The sequence below is a fragment of the Myotis lucifugus genome, unplaced genomic scaffold (assembly GCF_000147115.1).
Source record: "Myotis lucifugus unplaced genomic scaffold, Myoluc2.0 scaffold_327, whole genome shotgun sequence".
Lineage (NCBI taxonomy): Eukaryota > Metazoa > Chordata > Mammalia > Chiroptera > Vespertilionidae > Myotis > Myotis lucifugus.
Genome location: NW_005871375.1, coordinates 1,137,719 through 1,164,186, shown reverse-complemented (window position 1 = coordinate 1,164,186; position 26,468 = coordinate 1,137,719). Strand labels below are relative to the sequence as shown.

The 26,468-nt window shown below is 46.2% G+C and overlaps 1 protein-coding gene across 1 annotated transcript in view; it reads left to right on the top strand.

The window, feature by feature from the left end:
- The window catches only part of WWP1 (WW domain containing E3 ubiquitin protein ligase 1), a 78,498-nt gene that overhangs the window by 30,626 nt on the left and 21,404 nt on the right, over positions 1-26,468 (top strand). The window contains exons 5-10 of the mRNA XM_023764294.1: positions 1,926-2,016; positions 6,827-6,965; positions 7,822-7,946; positions 17,012-17,149; positions 17,232-17,295; positions 20,585-20,778. Coding sequence (XP_023620062.1) covers positions 1,947-2,016; positions 6,827-6,965; positions 7,822-7,946; positions 17,012-17,149; positions 17,232-17,295; positions 20,585-20,778 — 730 coding nt within the window. The 5' untranslated portion in view covers positions 1,926-1,946. The remainder of the gene's footprint in view (positions 1-1,925; positions 2,017-6,826; positions 6,966-7,821; positions 7,947-17,011; positions 17,150-17,231; positions 17,296-20,584; positions 20,779-26,468) is intronic.

Genomic DNA, 26,468 nt, shown 5'->3' with positions numbered 1-26,468 from the left:
CATAACGACCGTTCAGCAGGAGGCTGTGTGCGCAGCTGGGCAGAGCCGCCGCGTTGCTCTGGAGACAGGGCGGAAGCGGGGAGGCGCCCGAAGGAGGTGGGACCAGCCCAAGGCGACTAGCGGGACCAAGGGTGGGGCTTGAAGCACCCAGAGAAGGTCAGAGGGATCGGGGGCAGGGCCAGGTGCGCTCGAGCTCTGGATGGAGAGGTTAGGGCAGGGGTGGGCAAACTTTTTGACTCGAGGGCCACAATGGGTTCTTAAACTGGACCGGAGGGCCGGAACAAAAGCATGGATGGAGTGTTTGTGTGAACTAATATAAATTCAAAGTAAACATCATTACATAAAAGGGTACAGTCTTTTTTTTTTTTTTTTAGTTTTATTCATTTCAAACGGGCTGGATCCGGCCCGCGGGCCATAGTTTGCCCACGGCTGGGTTAGGGTGTCAAGGCGGGTGGGCGGGGCCACGTGATTTCGCACACTGGGTCACTAGTAAGTATATAAGTTCTTTGGTTTATCTCTTCTTGTCCTGCCAACCCCATATCAAGGTATGTCAGTCTGTTCCATGCCTCCATGCTTCAAGTTTTATTTTGTTTGTCACTTCATTTTGTTCATTAGATTCCACAAATAAGTGAGAGCCTGTGATATTTGTCTTTCTCAGATTGTCTTATTTCACTTAGCATATTTTTCCGGGTCCATCCATGTTAGTGAAGATGTGGGGGTGGGGGCACCCAGGGGCTGGGAGGAGGGGGGTAAAGGGGGGGAAATGGGAGACATCTGTAATACTATCAACCATAAGAAAATATACGAATGACCAAAAAAAATAAAATAAATGTGTTAAAAATATTTGTCACACGGAAGAAAGATGAGGTAGCTCTGCTTTGTATTTATTTAAAAAATAAAAATTGGGATGGAGGAGTGAAGTAGAACTTGCAAAAGAATATCTACAAAAAGAAACATGCAAGCCCTGGCTAGCGTGGCTCAGTGGCTGAGCGTAGTCCTGTACACCCAAGGTCACCAGTTCAATTCTAGTCAGAGCACATGCTTAGGTTCCATCCCAGGGCAGGGTGCATGTAGGAGGCAAATGATGTTTCTCTCTCTCCCTCTCCCTTCCTCTCTAAAATCAATAAAAACATATTTTTAACAAAAGAAAGATGCAAGAGTGACTGGAGACATGACAATTAATGCAGCATATAGACTTGAACTCGACCCTGTGTTTGAAAATTTCAATAAACGGCATTGCCCTAACCAGTTTGGCTCAGTGGATAGAGCGTTGGCCTGCGGACTGAAGGGTCCCAGGTTCGATTCCAGTCAAGGGCATGTACCTTGGTTTCGGGCACATTCCCGATGGTGGGTGTGCAGGAGGCAGCTGATCGATGTTTCTCATCTATGTTTCTAACTCTCTATCCCTTTCCCTTCCTCTCTGTAAAAAATCAATAAAATATATTAAAACAAACAAACAAAAAAACAACACAGCATTGTTGGGACGGTTGATGCAATACAATATATATTAGGTAATAATAACATACTAGTTACATTCCTGAATTTGATCATTGTCCTATCGTTATTTGAGAGAATATTTTTATTCTTAGGAAATGCACACTAAATATTAAAGGGTATCGAGCAAACTACTGAGGTGGTTCAGGAATACATACATGCATAAATAGTAGAATATGTCATAAATGGGCACATGAACACGTGACCCTGGATCCTCTCTCACAGTAATTCAGACATGGCTCATGGCCGTACTCACCTGTAATGCTTATAGTACTAAGTCTCAGTTCTAAATGGTGGACAGCTGACTGTATCAGCATGTGATGGGTTGACAGTATTGTATCAGTGTGTTTTCTTAATTGATTGACTAGTTTTAATCATATGGAAAATTACAATCTCTTGTTTAACACATGAATAAATTGAATTTTTTATAGGTTTAAGCTGAATTTTGGGACATGGCCACTGCTTCCCCAAGGTCTGACACTAGTAATAACCACAGTGGAAGGTTGCAGTTACAGGTAACTGGTAAGTTACTTCCATAATAGTGTAAAATAGTGGTTCCCAGGCAAATCTTTCTTTCCATCTGAATTCAGCAGATTTATTCCATAAGGATCTCTTCCTTTAGATTCATGCTATAGTGTATTTGTTGCAACAGGCCTCCATGGTAGACACCCTCTAAAGGTGTTTTATATGTCCAGTAAGTATTTATGGGACCTGTGCTGGGTGTGGAGAAGATAGGTCCTCTTTGGTAGGAGAATTTGGGTACTGCAACTAGCATCATCGAGTTGGCCCTTAAATGATTATTTGGATAGAGAAGGAAGCTGAAGGCCTTTTTCATCCATTTAGCCATCCATTCAGTCATTGGGCAAATATTTGTTAAGTAGAGTTACACATGTGGCAACATAAGCCCTAGTTCTCCAGGGATTTGTGGTGGGACAGTTACCATGCAGAGTGATGGTTAACTGCATGCAGTGAGGACCTAGAAGAAGGTGTCGTAGGTCCGCTTGGGATTGCAGGGGCCTATGGACATACAGAATGTATAAGAGAAGGACTCACAGAGGGTAACACTTGAATTTGCGCAGGAGTAATCGGAGTTCATCTCCAATTAGGTTGGCAGGAGAGAGCATTAGAGGGAACAGCATTTGCAAGAGCATGGAAGAGCCTTGGTTAGGGGACTTTAGATAATTCATTCTTGCTAGTTGGAATACATGATTCAAGGAGGAATGGTCCTTAAGCCAACAGTTTTACTTCTAGAAATTTATTTTGGAGAATTGATATTGCTTACATAATTATAAACATTAGTTTATGATTTAGAAAGTATTATATAATTTTCATAATTATAAATAATGTATAATTTATGTAATTAAGTATATTTATATTTGTTTATGTAAATAATATAAATTTCTGCAAGGTAATTTCCTATGAGTAATGTATATATGGTTTGTAATATACGTGTTATATATAAATATGTGTAGAATTTTTAGTATGTGTTATGTAAATATATATATAAATTATTATAAATGTGTATGTGTGTATATATACACACGTACACACTCAGTGGAATTCTAGGTAGACAATGAAATGAAAGAAATGAGTATGCGTACCAGTAGGAGCCATGTTCTAAGAGAATATTGTTAATTGAAAGAGCAGGGCATGGAATAGTGTGTAATGAGCTACCACATGGATGTAAAACCGGAGGGGGTGTGTATGCAGCTCTATGCCTTGACCACTAGAAGATTTGCCTCAGGAGGGTGGGAGTCAGGCAGGGTAAGAAGGAGATGCCCTGTGGTTCCCATGGCACTCATTACTGTGAGGTCAGTTGTTTCTAGTTTAAAATGAACAGGTAAGAAATGCTTCTTGTCTTAGAAAGCAAAGCACAAATCCTGAATTTGTACTGATATCAAGGTAGCAGAAAGCACCCAATCACAACAAGGGGAAAAATAAGAATCTAAGAAAATGAGGATAGTTCAAGGAGCCTCTGGGACAACATCAGGCATAACTACATCTGCAACAGAAGGAGAAGAGAGAGAGAGAGCAAGGACTTGAGAACTTATTTGAAGAAATAATGACTGAAAAATTCTACCACCTGGTAAAGGAAAAAGGAAGTGCAGAGACTCCTAAACAGGATGAACCCAAAGAGACCTAGATACATAATGATAAAATTCCAAAGATTAAAGACAAAGAAAGAATCTTAAAAGCAGCAAGAAAAAAAGCAGTTAGTTACCTACAAAGGAGCTCCCATAAGACTCAGCTGATTTCTCAGCAGAACCTTGCAGGCCAGAAGCGAGTGGCAAGACATATTCAAACTGATGAATAGCTAGCCAGGGCTTACAACCAAGACTACTCACCCAGCAAGGCTGTCATTTAGAATCAAAGGACAGATACATAGCTTCCCAGACAAGAAAAGCTAAAGGAGTTCACCACCACCAAACAAGTATTATAAGAAGTGTTAAAGTCTTGAAAAAGAAGGAGGGGTGAAGGGAAGAAGGGGAAGAAGAAGAAGGATAAAAAATGTGAATAATAAAATGGTGAAGCTACACACCTATCAACAATTACTTAAATGTAAATAGAATGAATGCCCCAGTCAAAAAAACATACCGTGGCTGAAGGGATAAGAGAACAAGACCCTTATCTATGTTGCCTGCAAGAGACCCACTCCAGATCCAGACACACAGACTGAAAGTAAAGAGATGGAAAAAGGTATTTCACGTAAATGGAACGAGAAAAAAAACAAACTTGAGGTAGCAGTACTTCTGTCAGACAAAATAGACTGGAAAACGAAGGCTATGAGACAAGAAGGACCCAGCAATTCCACTTCTGGGTATTTATCCGAGGAAACCCAAAACATGAATTCAAAAGATCTATGCACCCCTATGTTCATTGCAGCATTGACAATAGCCAAGATATGGCAGCCACGTAAGTGCCCATCAATAGATGAATGGATAAGGAAGAGGTGCCACATGTATACAATGGAATGTGACTCAGCTATAAAGAATGAAATTTTGTATCTGTAACAACATGGATGGATCTAGAGGAGCGGTTCTCAACCTGTGAGTCGCGACCCCTTTGGTGGTCAAACGACCCTTTCACAGGGGTTTGCCTAAGACCATCGGAAAACACATATATAATTACATATTGTTTTTGTGATTAATCACTATGCTTTAATTATGTTTAATTTGTAACAATGAAATTGGGGGTCACCACAACCCTGTATTAAAGGGTCGCGGCATTAGGAAGGTTGAGAACCACTGATCTAGAGGATATTATGCTGAGTGAAATGGGTCAGACACAGAAAGGTAAAAGCCATGTAATTTCACTTATGTATGGAATCTAAAAAACAAAATAAAAGAACAAACAAACTCAGACACAGGTAATATTTTGATGGTTGCCAGAATTCAGGCTCATTGGGGGCTGGATGAAAAGGGGGAAGGAATTAAGATGTGCAAATTGCCAGTTATAAAAAGTCATGGGGATGTAAAATATAGGAAATATGTCAATAATATTGTAATAACTATGTCTGGTGTCAGATCGGGTGATCACATAGTGTAATCACTATGTTGTACACCTGAAACTAATATATTGTGTGTTAACTGTAACTGAAAATAAATTATTTTTTAAAAAGAAAGTAGGTTACTACAGTTGACTCTTAAACAATTTGAGGGTTAGGGGCATCAATCTCCTAAGTAGCTAAAAATCCAAGTATAACTGGGTTGTTGTTTGTTTGTTTTTAAGAGAGAGAGAGAGAGAGAGAGAGAGAGAGAGAGAGAGACATCAGTTTATTGTTTTACTTATTTTTGTATAATTGGTTGATTCTTTTTTTAATATATTTTTATTGATCTCAGAGAGGAAGGGAGAGGGAGAGAGAGATAGAAACATCAATGATGAGAGAGAATCATTGATTGGGTGCCTCCTGCACACCACCTACTGGGGATCGAGCCCGCCACCCAGGCATGTTGTCCTTGACCAGAATCAAATCCGGGACCCTTCAGTCCTCAGGCCGACGCTCTATCCACTGAGCCAAACTGGCTAGGGCCTTTGGTTGATTCTTGTATGTGCCTTGCTAGGGCTCAAACCCACAACCTTGCAGTATTGGGACAATGCTCTAAGTCAGAGTTGAGGAACCTTTTTTCTGCCAAGGGCTATTTGGATATTTATAGCATAATTTGAGGGCCATACAAAAGCATCAACTTAAAAATTAGCTTGCTATATCTGGTCAAACATTTACTTGTAATTAACTCACCCTAATGCCTTGGCAGGGCCATATCAAATGATTTTTTTAAAATATGTCTTTATTGATTTTAGAGAAAGGGGAAGAGCAACATAGAAACATGGATGAGGGAGAGACATTGATCGGTTGCCTCCTGCATGCCCCCCACTGGGGATTGAGCCCACAACCCAGGCATGTGTCCTGACTGGGAATCGAACTAGTGACCTCTTTGTTCATGGGTCGATGCTCAGTCACTGAGCCACATCAGCTGGGCCTACGTGTAACTGTTGACTCCCCCAAAACTTAACTACTAATAGCCAACTGTAGACCTGAAGGTTAACACATATTTTGTATGTTATTTGTATATATACTGTATTCTCACTATAAAGTAAGCTAGAGAAAAGACAATGAAGAAAACCATAAGGAAGAAAAAAATACATATACAATACTGTATATGTTTATTGAAAACAAACTAAGTGAACCCCACGGTTTAAACCTGTATTGGTGAAGGGGCAACTATAGTTGCTCAGGGCTGGGGAAAGGGGAGTTGGGAAGAAAGGGGTGTTTTTTGGGGTGGTGACTATTATTAAAAATTGATTATGGTGGTGGTTGCACAACCACCATGAATTATATACTTGAAGTGAGTAAACTATATGGGTATGTGCAATATATTTCAATAATACTGTCAAAATTCAAATGGTTCTCAGGCATTATCATATTCATGTTTTGGTTTATTTTGTTTGTGTGTTTTTTTTCTTTTTTAAAATGTATTTTATTGATTTTTTTCAGAGAGGAAGGGAGAGGGATAGAGAGTTAGAAACATCGATAAGAGAGAAACATCGATCAGCTGCCTTTCGCAAACCTCCTACTGGGGATGTGCCCACAACCAAGGTACATGCCCTTGACCGGAATCGAACCTGGGACCTTTCAGTCCACAGGCCGGCACTCTATCCACTGAGCCAAACCGGCTAGGGCTATCATATTCTTGTTGTAGTGGGTTTTTTTTCATTCTGTCAATGAAAAGAGTTTTAGTTGCACAAGTAGCACCGTTTCATTTTTATTGATTTATTAGTATAAATACTGCTTTCTGGCTACATATATTCACAGTGATTGTCATGTTTCTGTTAGTTTCTAGTGCCAAACTAAAAAGAAAAAAGAACTGGTTTGGAACAGCAATCTATACAGAAGTAGTTGTAGATGGAGAAATTAAGAAAACAGCAAAATCCAACAGTTCTTCCAATCCCAAGTGGGACGAGCAGCTGACTGTGTGAGTACCGCAGAGGGGACGCGGCCTTCAGAGGGAAGTGTGCCGCTTGGAATCTTAAAAATTAGTATCTCGTAGGAAAGCTTCATGGTAATGACTGCTGTGCTCCAGTATGAATAGTCAATTCAAAGTGAAAAAATTGTGGGTTAATTTTCTTTCCTTTACAGAAGAGGCGAAATGATCCTTGCTTTAGCTTCATAAAGTAAAGTATTTTCATGTAGCCATATTTTCTCTTCCTGTCTTGCAAAAAGAAATAGAGCAGAAATCAATTATTCTTAATTTTGGCATTTCTGAAGTACAATGTTATAAATTTGTGTATTAGAACCAGTGCCATCAATTGTCTTAAATGTTGAGAAATTTGTTCAAATAGAAATAGTTATTGTGAAGCCTCAGACTCTTTTTAAAAAAAATATATTTGTATTGATTTCAGAGAGGAAGGGAGACAGAAAGAGAGACAGAAACATCAATGATGAGAGAGAATTATTGATTGGCTGCCTTCTGCACGTCCCCTATTGGGGATCGAGCCCGCAACCCAGGCATGTGCCCTTGAGTAGAATCGAACCTGGGAATCCCCAATCTGCAGGCCGATGCTCTATCCACTGAGCCAAACCAGCGAGGGCAAGCCTCAGACTCGATGTATAGGTGGTATTTTGGTTTGCTAAGTACAAACATTCTTATTTAGCTTTTAAAGTGCTGATGTACTTGAAATTAAGTATTGTTTTTGTAATTCAAGTAGTTTACTGTTTCATACAGTATTTTTTCCTCAAACTGAATCCTGGCTTTAAAAGGTAATTGAGGTAAGTGATGTAATAGCCATGGGCACTTGAGTGACGCATGTCCTTGCTTTGCTCGTCCTCAGGAGTGTGAGCGCACAGAGCACGCTGGAGTTCCGGGTGTGGAGCCATCACACCCTGCGGACGGATGCTCTGTTAGGAAGAGCGGCTGTGGACCTGAGGCAGGCTCTGTTAACACACAACCGAAAGTGTAAGTTTTGTTCTAACATTTGCTTCCGTAAAGTCTCTCTTAGACACTTTGAACGTATCTTGGAACCCAAAGGCTAACAGGTAGCTTGTGTTTCTGAGGGAGAAGTCGTCATGCCTGGGAGTGGTGTCGCTGACCCGGGAAATGCTGCCCCCAGGTCACGGTGTGTGGGTGCCGACCTGCTCGGGCACGGGGGCCTGCGGAGCTGTGACTGCAGCACAGCCTCTGAGTCCAAGGTGCTTGATTTTGATTAGCAGTCATAGGAAATTAATAGGACCCTAGACAACCTGACGAATTTTAAAAATACACTTATGATTGATTACATTCTTGGCTGCCTTTCATTCAGCCTCTTGGCTTAGCACGTGGCTTGAGTTTTTGATAGGCATCAGTTGAGTGAGCTCTAGTTCAATTTGGGGGGTATTGTGGGATTAATTTTTATTATCATTTTTAGACATATTTTTATTGATTTCAGAGAGGAAGGGAAAGGGAGAGAGAGATAGAAACGATGAGAAAGAATCATTGTTTGGCTGCCTCCTACACGCCCCATACTGGGTATCGAGCCCACAACCTGGGCATGTGCCCTGACAGAGAATTGAACCATGACTTCCTGGTTCATAGGTCAATGCTCAACCACTGAGCCATGCTGGCTGGACAGACTTATTTTTAAAAAGCAAACTAACAAAAACTGCTTATGAACCAAATAATCCAACAAAGACATTCCTGTCACCACAGTCAAACGAGAATTCACTCACTGGCCTAGGGGAACAGGTTACTAATAAAAGGGTATTATGTTTTGGAGGTGTGTTACATCCAGAAAGTGTTTGATGATCGGCACCTGTGTGAGTGGAGTCTGCATGTCCCGAGGCTCAGGTGCAGGGCTGTGCGGCACTGCTCTCACTTGCCACAGAGAACAGGTGTTCAGGGCGCGGTCGGAGAGGAGGGAGCTGAGAGAAGGAGCAGAGGACAAACTGACGCCGGCCACCCACGGAGGAGCCCTGGGCCCACGTGTCTGCAGAGCCCCGGGGCTTCCGGCAGGACCCTGGAAACTGGTGGAGCGAGGGGCAGCTGGGATACGGTCCTCGGAAGGCAGGCTGCCATGGGGAGGTGGTCACTGGAACCAGAGGAAGCACTGTGGGCCGAGATGTTCTAGAGCAGCAGTTCTCAACCTGTGGGTCTCGACCCCTTTGGGGGTCGAAAGGGGTCGCCTAAGACCATCAGAAAACACATATATAATTACATATTGTTTTTGTGATTAATCACTATGCTTTAATTATGTTCAATTTGTAACAATGAAAATACATCCTGCATATCAGATATTTACATTACGATTCATAACAGTAGCAAAATTACAGTTATGAAGTAGCAACGAAAATAATGTTATGGTTGTGGGTCACCACAACATGAGGAACTGTATTAAAGGGTCGTGGCATTAGGAAGGTTGAGAACCACTGTTCTAGAGTAATTTTAGGGACAGGGACACGGTATGTCCTTGTGAGGAATATTGTGAGAGCGATTGGAGATGACATTTATAAAACTGTAAATCACAAACATAATAGGATTTGTAAGCAGCTTGAAAGGCCTCTCTGTTCATCTGGGTTTTCACTGCTTTCCACTGTCCATAGCCAAAAGTCAGAGTTCAGTAGAGCCTCACATGCAGCCTGGCTATACGTGAAGCATGGAGCAGCACTGGACACGTGAGCACACACAGGCTCACTCATGCCCTTGTCCCCAGCAGCTCCCGACTTAACCGCTGGGGAACCTGTTTCTTACACATCTGAGTTCATGTCCCCTGTGCTCCCCGGTGTTTCATGGCACTGAATTTCTGTTCATGGATGAGTGTGGCTGTTCCACTTACTCAGCAGCGCCCCCTAGTCTTGACAATGAAGCAGGCTGTGGGGTGGACTCAGTATTTTTGTCTAAATGCTATTGGAATGTAACTTTTTCTAAACTACCCTTATCTTTCAACATAAATTTATTTAAACATCCCCTAAAGCCTTTTTGGTACAGGGTGTAATAAACAATTCCCAAATGAAAACATAAAGTGTAGTAACCCTCTGTAACTGAAGAGACTCCGACTGTCATTCTGGTGTAGGGATGACACGTTTTCTGTAGATCATGGTCCCATCCTGAACTATTTTTTATGTGTGTTGTATGGAGCTGAAACGACTCTCCTTATCTCATTCTTTCATTAGTAATGATGCTCTCTGTTAGCTCTTTGTCTTTCATTGGACAGATATTTATAGTAGAATCACCTAAAAAAGGATGAACTACAAAGACTCTCTCAGAGAAGGCAGAGGAGGAGCAGAGGGACCGGGTGATAACAGGTTGCACTTCCTGTTGCCCCCTGTCCTGAGCAGAGCCCACGCTTCTCGTCTCCGCTCCCAGGGCCGGATATGGCCACGCTGGTCTGCTGGGGGGAGTATGTTGTTCTCTCCTGGCTTTAGAGTGCAGAGTCTGCCTGGCTCGCTCACACGGCTCTCCGGAAGCTGTTGTGGCCCGTGGTCGTGGCTGTGCCGTGTCTGTGCTGCGCAGGGGGCAGCACTAGGCACAGGCCGCAGTGAGCATTGAGCGAGGCTGGTGCAGCTGAGGAGCCAGCTCTGCATTTCACCTCATTTAATTCATGTCAATGTCTGCAGCCCATGGGCCGCTCCTGCCTGCCCTGTGGGCCTGCAGCCCGCACTGTTTTTATTATGTTGTGTTTCAAAACCAGAGTCCATTCCTGTTTGTTTTTTAAAAATAGCTTTCCTTTATTTTTGTTTGTTTACTTTACGTGTTTCTTTTGTAGAGTTTTAATTTTTCAGAGTCAGTATCAGATTGGCTTTCTTGTAAGGGTCGATTCTGGAAGCTTCTTAATTCATTTTCTTAAGTGCTCGTCTGAAATCTGTGTTTTGCTTTAGGAAAATTCCCAAATGTAGCTGCTTCTAAGTTCCTCTCACATTGGGATCCCTGCCATTCGCTGCGCCGTATTCCTATGAGCGTCCTTGTTTGTGGGCGTCATCTCGATTCTGCTCGCGTGGCCTCCCTTCTGTTGGTAACTCCTGCTTTGCTGCCTCCAATGTTGTTTTTTACGTTTGATGTTTACCATTATGTTTCTAGCTTTCCTCATAGCATATGTGAAGCAATGCATCTTATTGCCTTTACTTAAGATCTTAGAAATATTCCATACAACTTAAGGATTTATTCTTTTGACCTCTGCAATCTTTTAAATCAGACCTTAGTTGCTCTTTATTTTTCCATTCACTAGCAGCTTATCCTCCTATTTCTAGTTACTTGTGATTTTTAAAAATAAAACTGCCTGTGTTGTTTCGATGTTCTTGATATGCTTGGTGCAAAGCTTTCCATCTTCCCAGAAGTGGCATATTCTACCTGTGGGCTCTGATAACTTGAGGAAAGTTAGAAACCCATAAATTAATTATATTCTTACTTTCTTAGATCTAGGACTTTCCGTTGCCAAATAAGCATTTATTGAATGTCAGGGAGAAACATAGAACAAACGGAGTCCACTGTTTCTGACCCCGCCCCTCCTCCGCTGTGATGCCAACCCAGCAGTCTCCACATCAGGATGTTTGTCCTTGTCAAGGTCATCGACCCACTTTAGGTTTATGAGGCGAGTTCCTTCCTGTCCTCAAGGCCCTGACATTTTGTTCTCAAACATGTCTATTTCCACATGTCCTTTCTCCTGGTGTATGTCGGGGAGGGGAGGAGGGTGGACTGATCTGAGTCGGTCATCTCCTGCTTTTGAGGACGTTCACCTCTTCGGCCTTCATGGTGTCGTGTGAACACAGCCACCCACAGCCTTCCTAAAGCCCACAGCCAAGCCAGCGTCAGGATCTGTGTGTCCCACGAGGGTCCCTGCAGCTTCACCTCAGCCCCAGGGGCTCCAGGCCCAGGCCTCGCCAGCTTCAGGAGGAGCCTGGGCAGCGTGTCCAAGGCCGTGGCCCAGACAGCCCTCTCAGACACGGAACGCTTGTGGTCTAAGCCTCGTTTTTGCCCCAATTAACCTTCAGTTGCGTGTGCAGATCACGTGAACACCAGGCTGAATGATGGACGTTCTTTAACTGGCTCTGCGGATACACGTGGTATAGTAGCTTTCTTTTCTCTGTGTCATCAGGATTAGACACCTATATCTGAGATGATTTGTGCCTCTCTAGCCCCACCGGTTCTTAAATTGCAAAGGAAAATGATCTATTATCCCTTACTAGACCAAGAGCCAGAGGGAGGTTGCCATCAGCACTGCACTGCACAGGCAGGGCCAGCCTTCAGAGGGAGCAAGGGAGCGAGGGAGGAGGGGGGCTAGTGGAACCAGGAGAGTGAAATGTCAGACACATTGGTGAGAGCATTCGGCACCTCTGTCCTCCGTGGACATCAGGAGACCGGGCCTGGCCTTCCTGATGACTGCACGGCACAGGGGTGGCGCTGGACCCTGGAGAAGGACACCCGAGGCGGAGGAGGGACAAGCCCATCTCGGGCAGAGGAGGGACTCACCCTCGAAGCTAAGCCCTTTCTGGTAAAGCTTTAGGAAGGGGGGCTCAGGCCTATACCGGGGGCTCGGGCGTCGTGGGGTGCTGATGGCGAGTTGGCGGGCTCTGTGCTGGGGTCTGTTCACGTCTCTTACTCCGGGGGCAGAGGGCACGGATGGAAGTGTGCTGGGAGTGTGCAGTTTTTGTGGGCCAAGGGGAGGGCTGTTTGAGCAGGTGGCTCGGGAGCCTGGCTAGAGCTAGGTCAGGAGAGTCTGTCACTGTCCCTGGTGGAGAGTGAGAGAGGAGCGTGGCCAAGTCCCTCGTCGGCGTGGGTGCAGGACTGCGTTGCCTATTTCAGTTTGAGTCTGACGGGCCACAGCTCTCCAGAGAGGAGTGTCTGATGGAGGAATCAAACCGAGAACTTAGGTTGTCAAGGAAACCATTTAGAAATCTATTCAGTTCACTTACATTCTCTCCTACATTGAACGGCAGGGAAACAGCAGAGAAGCCTTTAGACTGGAGGACAGAGCACAGTTCATGTTAATGTTACTTAAAAACTTGCTTTCAGCCCAGTGTGGCTCAGTGAGGGGGGGAGTGCAGGAGGCAGCTGGTCAATGATTTTCTCTCTCATCATTGATGTTCCTCTCTCTCTCTCTACCTTCCTCTCTGAAATCAATAAAAATATGTTTTTAAAAGATTTTGCTTTTAGCCTTATTTACCAGCTGATACTAGTTATTTGTTTCGGTTACTAAGTCTTAAGTTCTCTTTTTAGAAATTTACTTAGTGTCAGCACAAACGAAGATACTTTAAAGCTGAGGTATAGAACAGACAGTGTTTTATATCTGATGATATGAGTGCATTTCTGTGTTAGATTCTTAGGATTGAATGATTAGGTCAGGGGGAATGGGCGGTTGTCAGGCTCGGGCTGTGGCTTGTCCTTCCTGCCAGGCCATCCTCACCTTGCACGGGCGGGAGGCCCCCACGAGTGTGTGCACCCTGACCGACAACAAGGAAGAGCTTTCTTCTCAGCACTGCTCAGCATCAATGAATCCAGGTCCTTGTTGGTCATTTCTCTTTCATTGTGCACGACTATCTTATCTTTGCACATTTTTCTGTTGGTTTGCTGCTTTTCATTCACTAACTTAGAAGAGCTCTTACTTTTTACCTCCCAGTTAATCATTTGCCTCTTTTTTTATCCTGTTTTAATTTGTAGAAGTTTAACATTTTGATCATAAAAGTTAATTCATTTTCCATTATGTTTATGCTCAGAGAACCCTTCTAATCCTGTATTTGATAGTTCTGTTTTCCTCTTGCACACTTATTACTTTGTTTTTTCTGTAAGTTCTTTTATAGATTCTGAGATTTATCTGGTACCTGATGGGCAGGGAGCCCGACGGGCTGTGAGTTGGGGCGCACTGGCTGGGTCTGTGCTGGGAGGGCCTGGAGTCACAGCCCGCTTTGTTCTTGGGCCCTGCCTACCGCCTCGCTCACTCTGGGTCTGCATCCGTTGCCCTCACGTTTACGTGTGTCGGCCAGCCTCCTGCTTCGGTGTCCCTCCTGCGCGTGGTCTGGGTGATAAGTGAAATGTGGCCGCCACGAGGCACAGAGCCCCCTGGGGCTGGCCTGGACGACAGTGCAGCTTCTGCCTGGGTCTCAGGCTCCTCACAGGCACTGTGAAGCCGGAGAGGCTGTCCCTGCAGCACCCACCGCCCTCCCCAGCCCCTGAGCACAGAAACTGAGCAATAAGAGGCAGCCGGTGTTATTTTAAGTGACTGTATTTTAGGATAATGTAATACTTAGCAATAAGTAATACAGTGTGCAAGCATTTTTAAAAATAGGTTCAGATGTGACTCTGAGCTAAATTTGAAGGGTGAAATGCCTTAAAAACGATTTTTGAAGACCTTTTGTCTTCTGTGGGGACAGAGTGTGCGTTTTCAACAACTCCAGGATTCCGGGATACTGCCCTGGTCTGTGCCCGGCTCTCAGAGACCTCGACTGTTCCGTCCTGTGAACACTGAGGAGGGGTTTCTGGGAGGTCAGAGAGTAGCTCCCAGTTCCCTGAGGACAGCACTGTCTTCTTCAAGCACCTATCTGTGTCAGAGTCTGCGATGCGCCATTGACGGCGAAGACAGGGTCTCTGTGCTGTCCTGGGGGCTGCTATGTAGTTGAGAGGGTAGGGCCTGCACCCCCAGGCAGAGCCCATGCCCATGGCCCCTAGGGCTGGTGTTCAGTGCAGGGAGGGAGGGATGAGTGGGAGTGAAAGGCGGAGACCACGCCAGGCGGCCAGGGCGCATCTGCTCCCACAGCCCCTGCACACAGCAGGAGCTTGCTGTCCATGGATGGAGAGATCTGAGCTGGCGGATTGCACTGTAATAGAATCCCCCCACACATACAGTGTAGATGAGAATTGTCATGTGATTGCCCCAATTGTATGATTCAAAAATGGTAGAGCCCAGTGTTCCATGTTCAGAGTTGTGAGAGAGCAGATGATGTAAGCATGCTTACACACTTACACACACACACACACCACACCACCCCAACCTGGCAGAGCAGTAGGTCCTGGACCGACAGGTGTTTGTAGCAGTGGTGATATTTGCAGAGGCCAGGTGATCTCCAAGGCCCCCTTTCTTTAAAAAGGAGGCCAAAGACAATGGAATGCTAAGCAGCTGTGAAAAAGAAGGATCTCTTACCCTATGAGACAGCACGGAAGGACCTGGAGAGCATCATGCTAAGTGAAATAAGCCAGTCAGATAGGGACAAGTATCACATGGTCTCACTTGTATGTGGGAACTAATGAACAAAATGAATCAACCAACAAAATAAGACCCCAGGCATGGGACAGATGGACAGATCTCGGGGGGCGGGGGGGGGGGGGTGAGAAGAGATTAACCAAGGGACTTACCTGCTTATATGCATAGACCATGGACACAGACAGTAGTGCGGTGAAGGCTTGGCGGGGGAGGGTAAAGGGGAGAAAATTGGGGGAGGACATCTGTAATACTGTCAACAATAAAATACACATGTTAAAAAGCAAAGGACAAAGCAAAGCTTACACACCGAGGGAGAACTGTGGACGATGCTGGTAGCAGCTTCAGGGCACTGAGCTGGGTCCGGGCTGCCCTCACACAGCCAGACGAGCACGCCTAGGTGATGGTCAGCATGCACTCGCCACCAGGGATGGTGGTACAGGCACCAGCCCGGCCAGCAGGGTGGCAGCCTTCCTGGGAAGCCAAGAGTCTGCTGCTCCCATGCGGCTCTGCCCGGGCGGGTGGAGAGGAGTGAGTGTGGCTGGCCACTCACAGGCAGTGGTGAGCCATGGAGTGGAGGGTGGAGCCGAGGAGACAACTGAAGAGATGGCGGCCAGGGAGTGAGCACTGGTGGAAACGTGACTCTGCAGGCCCTGACTGTCCCAGGCAGTGTGGTCAAGAGAGGTGCCTGGACACATGCAGGGACAAGCATGACACCAAAGGCAGAGGCAGCTCCAGAGGAAAAGGCATCTGCAGAGGCGTATCAGCTAGAATTCGGAATTGGCTGTGCCAGGAGCAGACGGTGGGGAACACTGCGGTGGCAGTGTGAACTCTAGGCCAGCGAGTCTGGGGATGGGCCGGCAAACACACGCGCAGACCCGCACAGAGGCCTGCACTGAGCGCTGCCTGCAGGGACTCCGAGGCTATGCCTCGAGAGGCGGTGCAAACGGCTAAGTGTGTTAGCACAAGAAGCTAAATCACCAAATTGCAGGTACTTTGAGTGGAGAGAGGGTGAGTGAAGTAGAATGGAGCCAGTCTGGGTTCTTCAGGTCTGCACCGTTAGCCTAGGTAAAGCCGGATGCCTGCTTTGTAGGGTTCTTGTGTGTGTGTTTTAGCTTTTGTATTTTTTCAAGTTTCTCGAGTCATGTTTGTTGTTGTTTGTGATGTGGAGTGGAAATGAGATCTATGTTGGTACAGATGTTTGGGGTGGGTTTTCTGCAAGATTTTCTTTGATCAGGAGGTTTACATATTCTGTGGGATAGAAGAAGGTGCAGCGAAATGACCTTGGGTTCAGGAAGAACTAGATACCCTCATGCAGGAAGGACACAGTCGGCCTTGTTTAGAGGAAAAGTGTTGTCACAGAGGGACCACTCACTGAGCGCGTCTGTGCCAGGCGTGGGCCACGTGTGTTGTGTGCCCTTGCATTTGGACCTGTGACAGTCCCTTTGGTGTGATGCTCTTACTATTTCCATTTTGCCTGGAGGAGACGGAGGCTCGAAGCAGCCTGATTGCTCACTCACCACCCAGCTGGGTGCACAGCTGAATCAGGCCACACTGTTCGACTTGGCAGGGATGTGCTGCGGGCACAGGTCTGAGGGGCCTGGGCCAGGAGCCTGTCTGGGTGAGGCTGGCCTGTCATCCACATGTCGCTGAGGTTCATGCCGAGCAAAGGGCGCTGATGTGCTGTGGAAGCCTGTGGTGGGGCGAGCAGGCGGGAGGGAGCGGCCTGGGTGGAGGGCCGGATGCAAAGGACCCTCCCCGCGCAGCCAGGGGCCGTCAATCATGCTGCACGTGCAGTTCTGGTTTCTGAAACATTTTTGTATACAGCAAAAGCTTTCAAATTAGGATTTTCTTTTTCTAGTGGAAAGAGTGAAAGAACAATTAAAACTTTCCTTGGAGAACAAGAACGGCGTAGTGCAAACTGGCGAGTTAACGGTGGTGCTGGACGGATTGGCGATTGAGCCAGAAAATCTGACGAGCTGCAGCTCGGCCCCAACCAGTAAGCTCCTGAGTGTCTGCAAAATTCAGGGAAACATCAGCAGGAGGTATAAAATCCAATTTCTCTCTTTCTCGTTGTTCAGTAGAAATACAGCAGAATGGTGATGCCTTACGTGAGAACGGAGAGCCTTCGGCCAGGACGAGCAGGTAGAAAGCGTCTTCACACTCGCGGTAAAGTACTGGGCCGTTCCCCTGCCTGAAGGCTTCCTGTAGCCTCAGCTTAGCGTTTGCCTAGAACTTAGAACGTCATGTTGATTGACTTCCTGAGAAAGCAGTTTGAAAACCCGCTGTATTGAGGTATAATGCACATCCCCCAGTAGCCCTCAGGGGGACACCAGCGGTGGGCCACAGAGCTGGGGCCGTCCGTCCGTTCGTCCGTCCGTCCGTCCGTCTGATTTCACAGCGCACATCACCCGCAGGGAGCACGCGTCTCCACCTGGCCCGGCAGCCTCTGGTCTGCTTCTCGTCCCCGGGGTTGTCCTGTGTGGACATTTTATATCAATGCAGCCGTACAACATGGGACCCTCGTTGTCTGGCTCGCCCATGTTGTAGCGTGTCGGAGCTTCATTCTTTCTTACTGCGAGTGGGCTTTTACCACTGCCTGTAGACCAAGTCATCAGGAAGCAGGCTGGCTGGGCGGGGACTGGGGACCTTCCTGCTGTGGGAGCCGCAGCTCCCTGTGGACCCTGGAAGAAAACACATGGTCTTTCCCCAGAAACCAGCCTGCCATTTCTCATCCTCGCTCGCATTTACGTTAGATGGTAATTAAGAGAGGCTTTCTGTGTGCAGTCATCAAATAGGAATAAAAGCATGTAGTAGGTGAAATATAATGGAACAACCAGAACACCTGAAGGTAGCCTGATTGCTGTGAATGGGCCTGCTGGGTGAGAGGCACGTTCCAGCACAGGGTCACCTCACTAGTCGCAATCCCAGCTCTCCCTGCTCCTGCAGGGCCCTGAGCAGAGAGAGTTGGCTTAAGTAAATGTATTTAGTGTCCATGTTATAATTTACTTGGACAAAATTAAGGACTGAAAGGGCACCACAGTTATGTTCATTAAAATGTATTTGTGTGGTTATGGTGAGAAGTCTAGATCTCACTCCTGGTACAATGGCTTTTAAGGGGAGGGGTGGGATCTGACTTATATTTAAAAAGAAAACCTAGCCGAAGCTGTTAGAGGCACCTCTCAGGGACACCAGAGAGGTGATACCAGACAGGAGCGCCCCCTGAGCCAGCGGGAGAGCTGCCCCAACCTCGTCCTTGTCTTCTCATGTAAATGGATTTATACAGAGACCTTGACTGCACTGTGAAAGCCTATTGTTAAAGCAGTTAGAGCATGTGCCTTTATTGAAAAAGCAAAGCCAGCAAACCTATGCATCTGGCTTAGGAAGCACAGACAGGCTCTCAGCTCATCTGAAGAGCAGGTGGGGTGCGGGTTCGAGGCGTTATACACCCTCCTGTCTATAAAACTCCTGCTGACTCTTTGGGTGCAGATGAATTCTCAAGGTCCCTTTTACTTTTACTTTGTGTGGCCTTCCCAGAATTCATGAGAAGCCCCTGGCAGCCTTATCTTGCCAAGCCTGAGACTGCAGGCTTCTCTGCCTAGGGGTAAAATGGCCCCTTTTCCTTTCCCCTCCCCTCCCTTTGCATCCTCCCCTCAGGGAGGTTTTTAACCACTTGCTGTGTCCTTGGCTGGGGGAGATAATGGCTTGTTAGTTACAGGCTGGCTGCCCATTGCCTGCCCTGTCTGGCTGTGTTTTAACTTTCCTGCCTCAGTGTCCCTGTCCTCCTGCCCTGGGATAGCAGCCAGGCTGCTCTGTGGGAGCGGACAGAGGGGAGGTGTGGTGGGACTGCTCTCCCTCCAGGGCTCACAGTGTCACCCAGGCCGGCCACTGGCCACTGCCAGGGAAGGTCACAATATCTGCTTTCGTGGGTGTGGTTTCTGTTTGTTTCCAGTTTCTGTTTATTTGCAGTTTTCAAATGTTGATTGTAAATTATTATTACTAGGCACTACAATTATGAGCTTCTTCTGATCAATAGAATTACAATAGTTTGAAATTGACTTTTTTCCACAAGATATTTCAAAGCATCTATCCTCTCTCTCTCTCTCTCTCTCTCTCTCTCTCTCTATATATATATATATATATATATATATATATATATATATATGGCTAATATGTCCATCTGGGTAATGATGTCACGTAGCAACACCCAGTTTCCTCTCCCTAGCAACTAGCCTCCTTGCAGTTTCTTCAGCCCAGGAACATGACTTGCTTTATAGCCAGGTGGAAACATTTTCACACTGTAACCAAATGTCTGTGAAGCGTTTTCCCTTGCCTCATCTCATGTGATCCTCACAGAAGTCCTGGAGTAGGTAGATAGGAGACTCGGTAGAATCCTATTTTCTTTTCATTAGCTGGAAAACAGAGATTTAGAAAGCTTAGAAACTTGACCCAACTGAAAAGAAGTAAGAAATAGTGGACCTTGAAAATGACTTCAGGTTTTCTTACTGCACAGAATATAATCAAACACTGCTGCTGTTAAATATTTCACCCTTTGTTCTCCCTGTGTGATCTATAATAATAATCTGCTTCGTGTTGATATTTACTGCTGTGTTGCTGACAATTACCTGAAAGAGAAGTTGGGGTGCTTCACTGGGCTGCAAAAAGTTTAGCTACATCAGAAAGCAGGTCTGATTAAGCGAGTTTATCTATATATGTAAAGCTCTCACTGGTGCCAATAGCACGCATGTGTTTCCATCTGTCATTGTCGATCATGAATTTGGTTGACACTTCTATTATAGAGAAAGGGCAAATAGTGATATTAAAATATTTCTTCTAGCCGAAACCGGTTTGGCTCAGTGGCTAGAGCGTCGGCCTGCAGACTGAAAGGTCCCAGGTTCGATTCCGGTCAAGGGCATGTACCTTCGTTGCGGGCATATCCCCAGTAGGAGATGTGCAGGAGGCAGCTGATCGATGTTTCTCTCTCATCGATGTTTCTAACTCTCTATCTCTCTCCCTTCCTCTCTGTAAAAAATCAATAACATATATTTTAAAAAAAATATATATTTCTTCTAATTAATTTCCTTTCAATGTGCACGAATTTGTGCACTGGGCCACTAGTTTAAAATAAAGATTTGTATTCTTAGACTTGAGTATTTAAAATGTACAATTTGAACATTATTTTGAGGGACAGAACTTATTTTGGTTTAGTATAGTTGTATTTTTCAGTATAGATTTGTCTGGTAGTATGGGATATGCTTAGAACCAAAAGTAATTTAAATCTTTACGTAAGAAAGCATGCCCTGTATTTGTTCATTGCTCTCTCTGTCATTTTCTTTGAATGTGAAGAACTCGGTAGCTGTTTCTTATGAACATTTTGAGGAGAAGTTGTTGAATTGTACTGAGCTCATTGAAGTCAGGCATCTTGCTTCTAAAGGTTGGCTGCTGAAGGTGCAGGTGGAGCAGACAGCCGAGCGCCCACCCACGCTGTGGTGCAGAACTGCTATTCCCGTGTGGCGAACGGAGGCAGCGCACCTTCCTCTCCGGCTCCGGCTCCATCTCCGGCTGCTGCCAGACCACGAAACACACCAGCTCCCAGACCGCGCACAGCTGATCCCGCCGGTGACACTGGTAAGCTTGTGATCGGGCCGTGTGCGTGGAGACTCTGGGACACTGCCTGTGCCCGCTCTCCTCTGGTTGCAGTCTTTCCTGTCCTCAGCTCCACGGTAGCAATTCAGATTACAAGGCCTGAGCTTTTTGATAATAATTTTGAATTTTCTAGATTACTTAGGGAAATACGCCAAAAGTATATTAATTTAGCAATCACAGCACATTTCACTAAGCAGGTACTATGTGATAGCTAGATTTTTAGACTTTATAAAAATACGATGTAATTCCTAATACGAAATATATTTCAAAAGAACCTACGTGACTTTATGGACCTGTCAGTAATGAATGGTTCCTGTAACTATAGTCTACAAATATTTATTTCTTGGCATGTAAACTAGTAGGTAAATGTGCTGTCAGAGAGTTTTATATTTTTCAAGAGTAAGTGTTATGTTATAGAAGGAAGATTTCTCTGATCCTGTTTTTCAGTGGAATCAGCTGTAAATTCCATGAATTCTTTTTTTTATTATTATCTTTATACATTAACTCTTTCAGACAAATCTCTTAAAACGCGAACATTTTAGGACTTGCTTAGATGACTATTGTGTGCTGGGCTGGAGTCGGGTCTGTTGGTCCCAGAGCCTGTGTTCTCCCCTGTGATTTCTGTTTATAGCAAGTTATTCAGAAGTAGAAGCACGTAGAGAAGCCACTCAGTGGTTAAATGAAAACAGGTAGCTTTATAGATGAGACAGTCTGCATTTACACTCAAGGTTCGGGGGTACTCACCATGTGTTATCCTGAAAGTTTTTGTAAACATGAATTTTTAAAAACTTAATTGGCCTATGAATGCTTCTCCCTTAAAAATATATAAACTTGTCCTGTCGGTGGCTCAGTCTGTTGGAGCGCCCTCCCGGGCACCAAAAGATTTCAGGTTCAATCGGGTCGGGCCCAGTACAGGAGGCAACGGACCGATGTTTCTCTCCCTCTCCCCCCTCCCCTTCCTCTCTCTCTAAAATCAATAAAAACATCCTCAGGTGAGCATTTAAAATATCTGTATGAATGAATGACTTAAAGATCCTAGGTACCAAAATAGGTAGAACTTTTTAGTCATTAATTTCAGGTGGCTAGAAAATGAAGAGAAAATATATAGACCCAGGATAAAGGCAACGAGCAGACGCATTCATTTTCTGATTCTGGCAAACTAGGTAGTAAAAACATTTGTCTCGGGTTTCTGCTAGCAGAGGAGGAAAGGAAACATCATCTTAGATTATCCAGAATTGTCTGTAAGTGAAGAACAGCTCAGTTAAACAGCTGTTCCTGTGATTCCAGCTGTGGACCTGAGTGAAGACACCAGGGTGAGCGGCACCCTCGCTAATTCCAAGAGTAAGTGCAGCAGGAAGCCTCCTAGACTCCGCCCTGTGTCATCTACCCTGATTCAAATATTGCAGGTTCTGTTTTGTTTTATTTTGTTAATTCTAACCCGAGGATATTTTTTCCAGAGTGGGAAGGAGAGAGGGAGGGAGGGAAGGAGGGAGGGAGGGAGGGAGGGAGGGAGGGAGGGAGGGAGGGAGGGAGAGAGAGAGAGAGAGAGAGAGAGAGAGAGAAACGTGGAGATCGGACCTACAACTCAACTACAAGCCCTTGACCCGGAATCAAACCTGCAACCCTGCTGTGCAGGCCGACACACACCAGCCAGGGCAAATATTACTGTTTTTAAAATTGCCTGAGGACATAGCTATAGGAAGGACCAAAATTTTGTTTTTGAAAATTATCAGCACATGGAAAAATGGTTTATCTGAGTACCAGAGTCCTTCACAGTAAAGCATGAATCCAGGGCTTTGTGGCTAGAGGGGTTTTTGAGTTAGGTATCCATACTAAAAACCATGCTGAAAAACACCTAGCTACCCACCCATTAAAAATTATATCTTAAACAATGTAACTCCCTTGCAAACTCTCCAAAGGGGCTGTAAAAAATGACAATAATGCCTGTGTCGGTCACCCCTTGTTTCCGGGAGTAATTGGATGGCAGGGCCACGCCTGCGTCCTGAAGGGAAGAGGATGTGAGTGCTCACTGGGAAGGCCTGCCTGGCCCTCACCAGCACCGTGCTTCCTGCTGCTGCACTTGGCCTGCACCCAGCGCTGCAGGGACCACTGGCCTCGGCACTGGCACGTGTTGTGTGGGTGCATTCAGGTGTGGGTGCCAAAGGGGGAGCCTCTTCTTTACACCCACAGCTTGTCGGCTACTTTAGAGATCTTCCCATTGGGAATAATTCCCCTTGATTGTCCTTGTGGGAAATCCCAAGGTGAAACTCAGACACACATGTGAGAACTGGAATGAAGGCTCCAACTTCAGTGACCCATTCCCGGGACATTTAGTAAAGAGAGGAGCCCAAGGCCATCCGAGGTGCTGTTCTGGACGTGTGCCCTGTTTCCCCACAGAACCGGCACCGTAGCTGCGGGGGATACCAGTGCTGGGAGAGCACACGGCTAGGGCGGGGTGCAAGGTAGCCCCCAGCTCTGCCTCCACCTGTCCTCAGGTCCCTCACCGCAGAGTTGTGCGGTTTGTCTTCTAGGCCTGGATGGCCTCAAACAACTTTCCTCCAACCAGCGCAGTGACGCTCTCACCTCTGATTATTGTTGGTGACATCTGACGGAACAGTGCACTGCGTCGTTCCATTGGCCAGTCTGCAAAGCTTCCGGAACCTGCTCTGTGGCAGCCGCCGCTGCCCATGTCTTTCCTACTGTCTGTTATCCCTTTGTGGGAGGATGGATTCAGGTATTTTTTTCAGGGAATGGTCATCTCTTTTAAGGTATTAGTGCAAAACTTGTATTCCTCTTGAATGAAGGTCTTGGAAAATCACTTTCACTACTGGAGTGGGGGCAGGAGCGTGCATGTTCTGTGTCCATCACATGACAGGTTTTAATCCCTTACCTGCAACAACCACAGTCCTTAAACCTTTAAAGCCAAAAGGTGTGTGTTTTCACAAACTCATTTGCTGGCAGAATGGCTAGCACTGGTTGGAGTGTGTTCTGAGTTTGCCGTGCTTAGGATGAGTACCCTGTGTTTTGTGGCAGTGTGGGCCCCAGGTGTGCTTGGTGTGAGTGTGGTGTGCGTGGGTCATGTCACCGTCCGGAGTCCACAGAGGTGTGAGGTGTGGACGCCAAGGGACTGGCCTGTGCTAAGAAGGAGCTCGAGACAAAGGGTTTCCCAGACAGAAGGTGCATGCTGGCTCCCGCCTTGGCTCTGCGCCTTGAGTGAGCGATCGTTCGATACGTTTAGCTGCTGTGAACATTGGTCGTTGTTTTAAGCTAAATGGTAGGAGTCATGATGTGGTGAAGATTAGACCTGGCTTCTCAGAGGACGAGGGTCAGATCCCAGCTCTGCCGCTTAACACAGTGACCAGTGTGTGTGACCGTGGACAAATTAATTTCCCAAAATTCAGTGCCTCCGTTTCTGAAAGAGGGTACACTCAAGTCACTGCTTACAGGATTCCTTCAAACGCAGTCTAAAACCTCTCCCATAGTCCTTGGATAGTGGGAGACTTTAAGAGAAATACTGTTTTCTGCTTCTTCCCTCTGTCCCTAGCCTGTAGTGGCAGATCACTTTTTCTAATATAGAATTACTAGAGACCTGGTGGAATCCCTCGGCCTGGCCTGCGGGGATCAGGCTGAAACCGGCAGTCCGACATCCCCTGAGGGGTCCTGGAGTGCGAGAGGGCACTCTGCAAAGTTGCTGTCACTCGGTAGCTCCTGCATTGAGCATCTGCCCCCTGGTGGTCAGTGTGCATTATAGCTACCAGACAGTTAGCCGGTCCTTAGGCTTTTATATATATAGACTAGAGGCCCACTGCATGAAATTCGTGCATGGGTAGGGTCCCTCGCGGCTGCTGGCTGCCGGCTGCTGGCTGGGGCCTTCCTTTGTTCCATACTGCCCCCTGGTGGTCAGCACATGTCATAGTGAGTAATCGAACTCCCGGTCGGTTGAACTCCTGAGAGGACACTTTGCATATTAGGCTTTTATATATATAGATTGTTTTATTAATAAAACAGACCATAGTTCAGTATGGTAAGTTTTAGGCATGACTAACTGGTTTCACAAGTTTATTGGACTTCTGTTTTTAGCATTTTGTTTTGTTTTGCAATAATTATCGATTCACAGGAAGTCGCAGTGATGCACAGGAAGGTCTCCCACTCCTTCCCCACCTCTCCATGGAGCTTCTCGCAGGACTAGCGCAGCGCTGGCCACCAGGGCATGACCAGAAGTCCAATGCCAGGCTTCCAGGAAACACGGCGGTGCCTTTTGTTCTTTTCATTCTATTCTTATTGAATCATGGTCAGAATGTCGCCTCCTGATGGTAGAATTGGGGACTTTGTTTTGGCCTTTACAAATGTCAGATTTTCCAAAAATCCTTAGTGTGTTTGGATGGAATATATGTATAGTAGAAACTCAAACTGCCTCTCTACCTCTATAATTTAGGTCAGGGGTATTGATTGTGTTATTAAATCCTTCATATATGAATTATATTAGTATTTCAAAATTATTATTCCTAATTACATTTTAAATATTAATTATATTTCTACTAATGTTTTGTTATCTGCATAGTTTTGAAAGAGGTATGGTTAGTTCTTTTTTGATTTGTCTTTAATTTATTGGTTCAACAAGTATTTTTTGTTTTCATGTGCCAGGCACTTTGTAGCTATTGGGAATACATAAGTGAGAAAATCTGACCAATTTTTTGCACTTTAATGAAAAATAAATAAACACTAAGAAATAGAATATTCACAACCGAGAAACCCACATATAACGGAGCCGGTGGGGCAGCAGGGACAGCACTGGATTAGATGCTCCAGACGCCGTCCTGACGGCGCCACTGAGCAGGCCTCTCCTTGAGGGGAAGCAGGGTCCTCTGAGACTTGGGGACCCACAGTGCAGGCACAGCCCTGGGTGGGAGGGCAGAAAGACCACTGTGCGGTCAGGTGTGGCTGTGGGACGGTGTGGAAGGGATCCTGGCTGGAGGGAGTGGAGGTGGGTTAGTCTGCGTCTGGAGAGCGGGCCGTGGTGGGATAAGGCAGGAGCTGTTGCTGTAACGTAAGCAGGAGTGGCGGCCGGGCGGCCAGGGGCGGTGGCACGCTGAGCAAACTCGCTGCTGTGGCTCCTGCAGGGCCGCTCTCTGCTCCACGGCTCCCAGGCCTGGGTGGTTCTTGTTCTGGTTCCCATTTCATCTTGTTCTGCTGGGAAGATGCTGCCGCCTTTTCTCATGTGAATGAGAGCTCACTGCTGAGGAGCACACATTGAGGAGGAGGCTCCTGAGAGCACGGGGGGCGGGGAGAGCAGGGGTGTCTGGGCATGTCCTGTCTCCATCCTTTTGGACATTGTCGAAACACTGCCTGTGAGGGTTGTTCCTTGTCCTATGCTGCCTGTGTCTTCCCCAAAGCCATTCCCTCCCACACCTGGCGCAGGACGCACTGACCTGCGATGTGCACTTAGGTCTGACCGCTGGGGAGCCCGCTCGCCCCACTCTTCCTGTCTGCAGGCCGGCCTGGCACCCGGTCTTGTTTGGCCCTCCTGTGTCAGAGCTGTGGTGTGTGATCTTCTCATCGTTTTGTTCAGCAGTCTGTTCTCTGCAGTTTTTCTTAGACTCCCTTTTCCAGTGCCTGTGGTTGAAATGGACCCAGTGCTGGGCTGGGTCTCCGGAACTGGTCGGCGGGGGGGG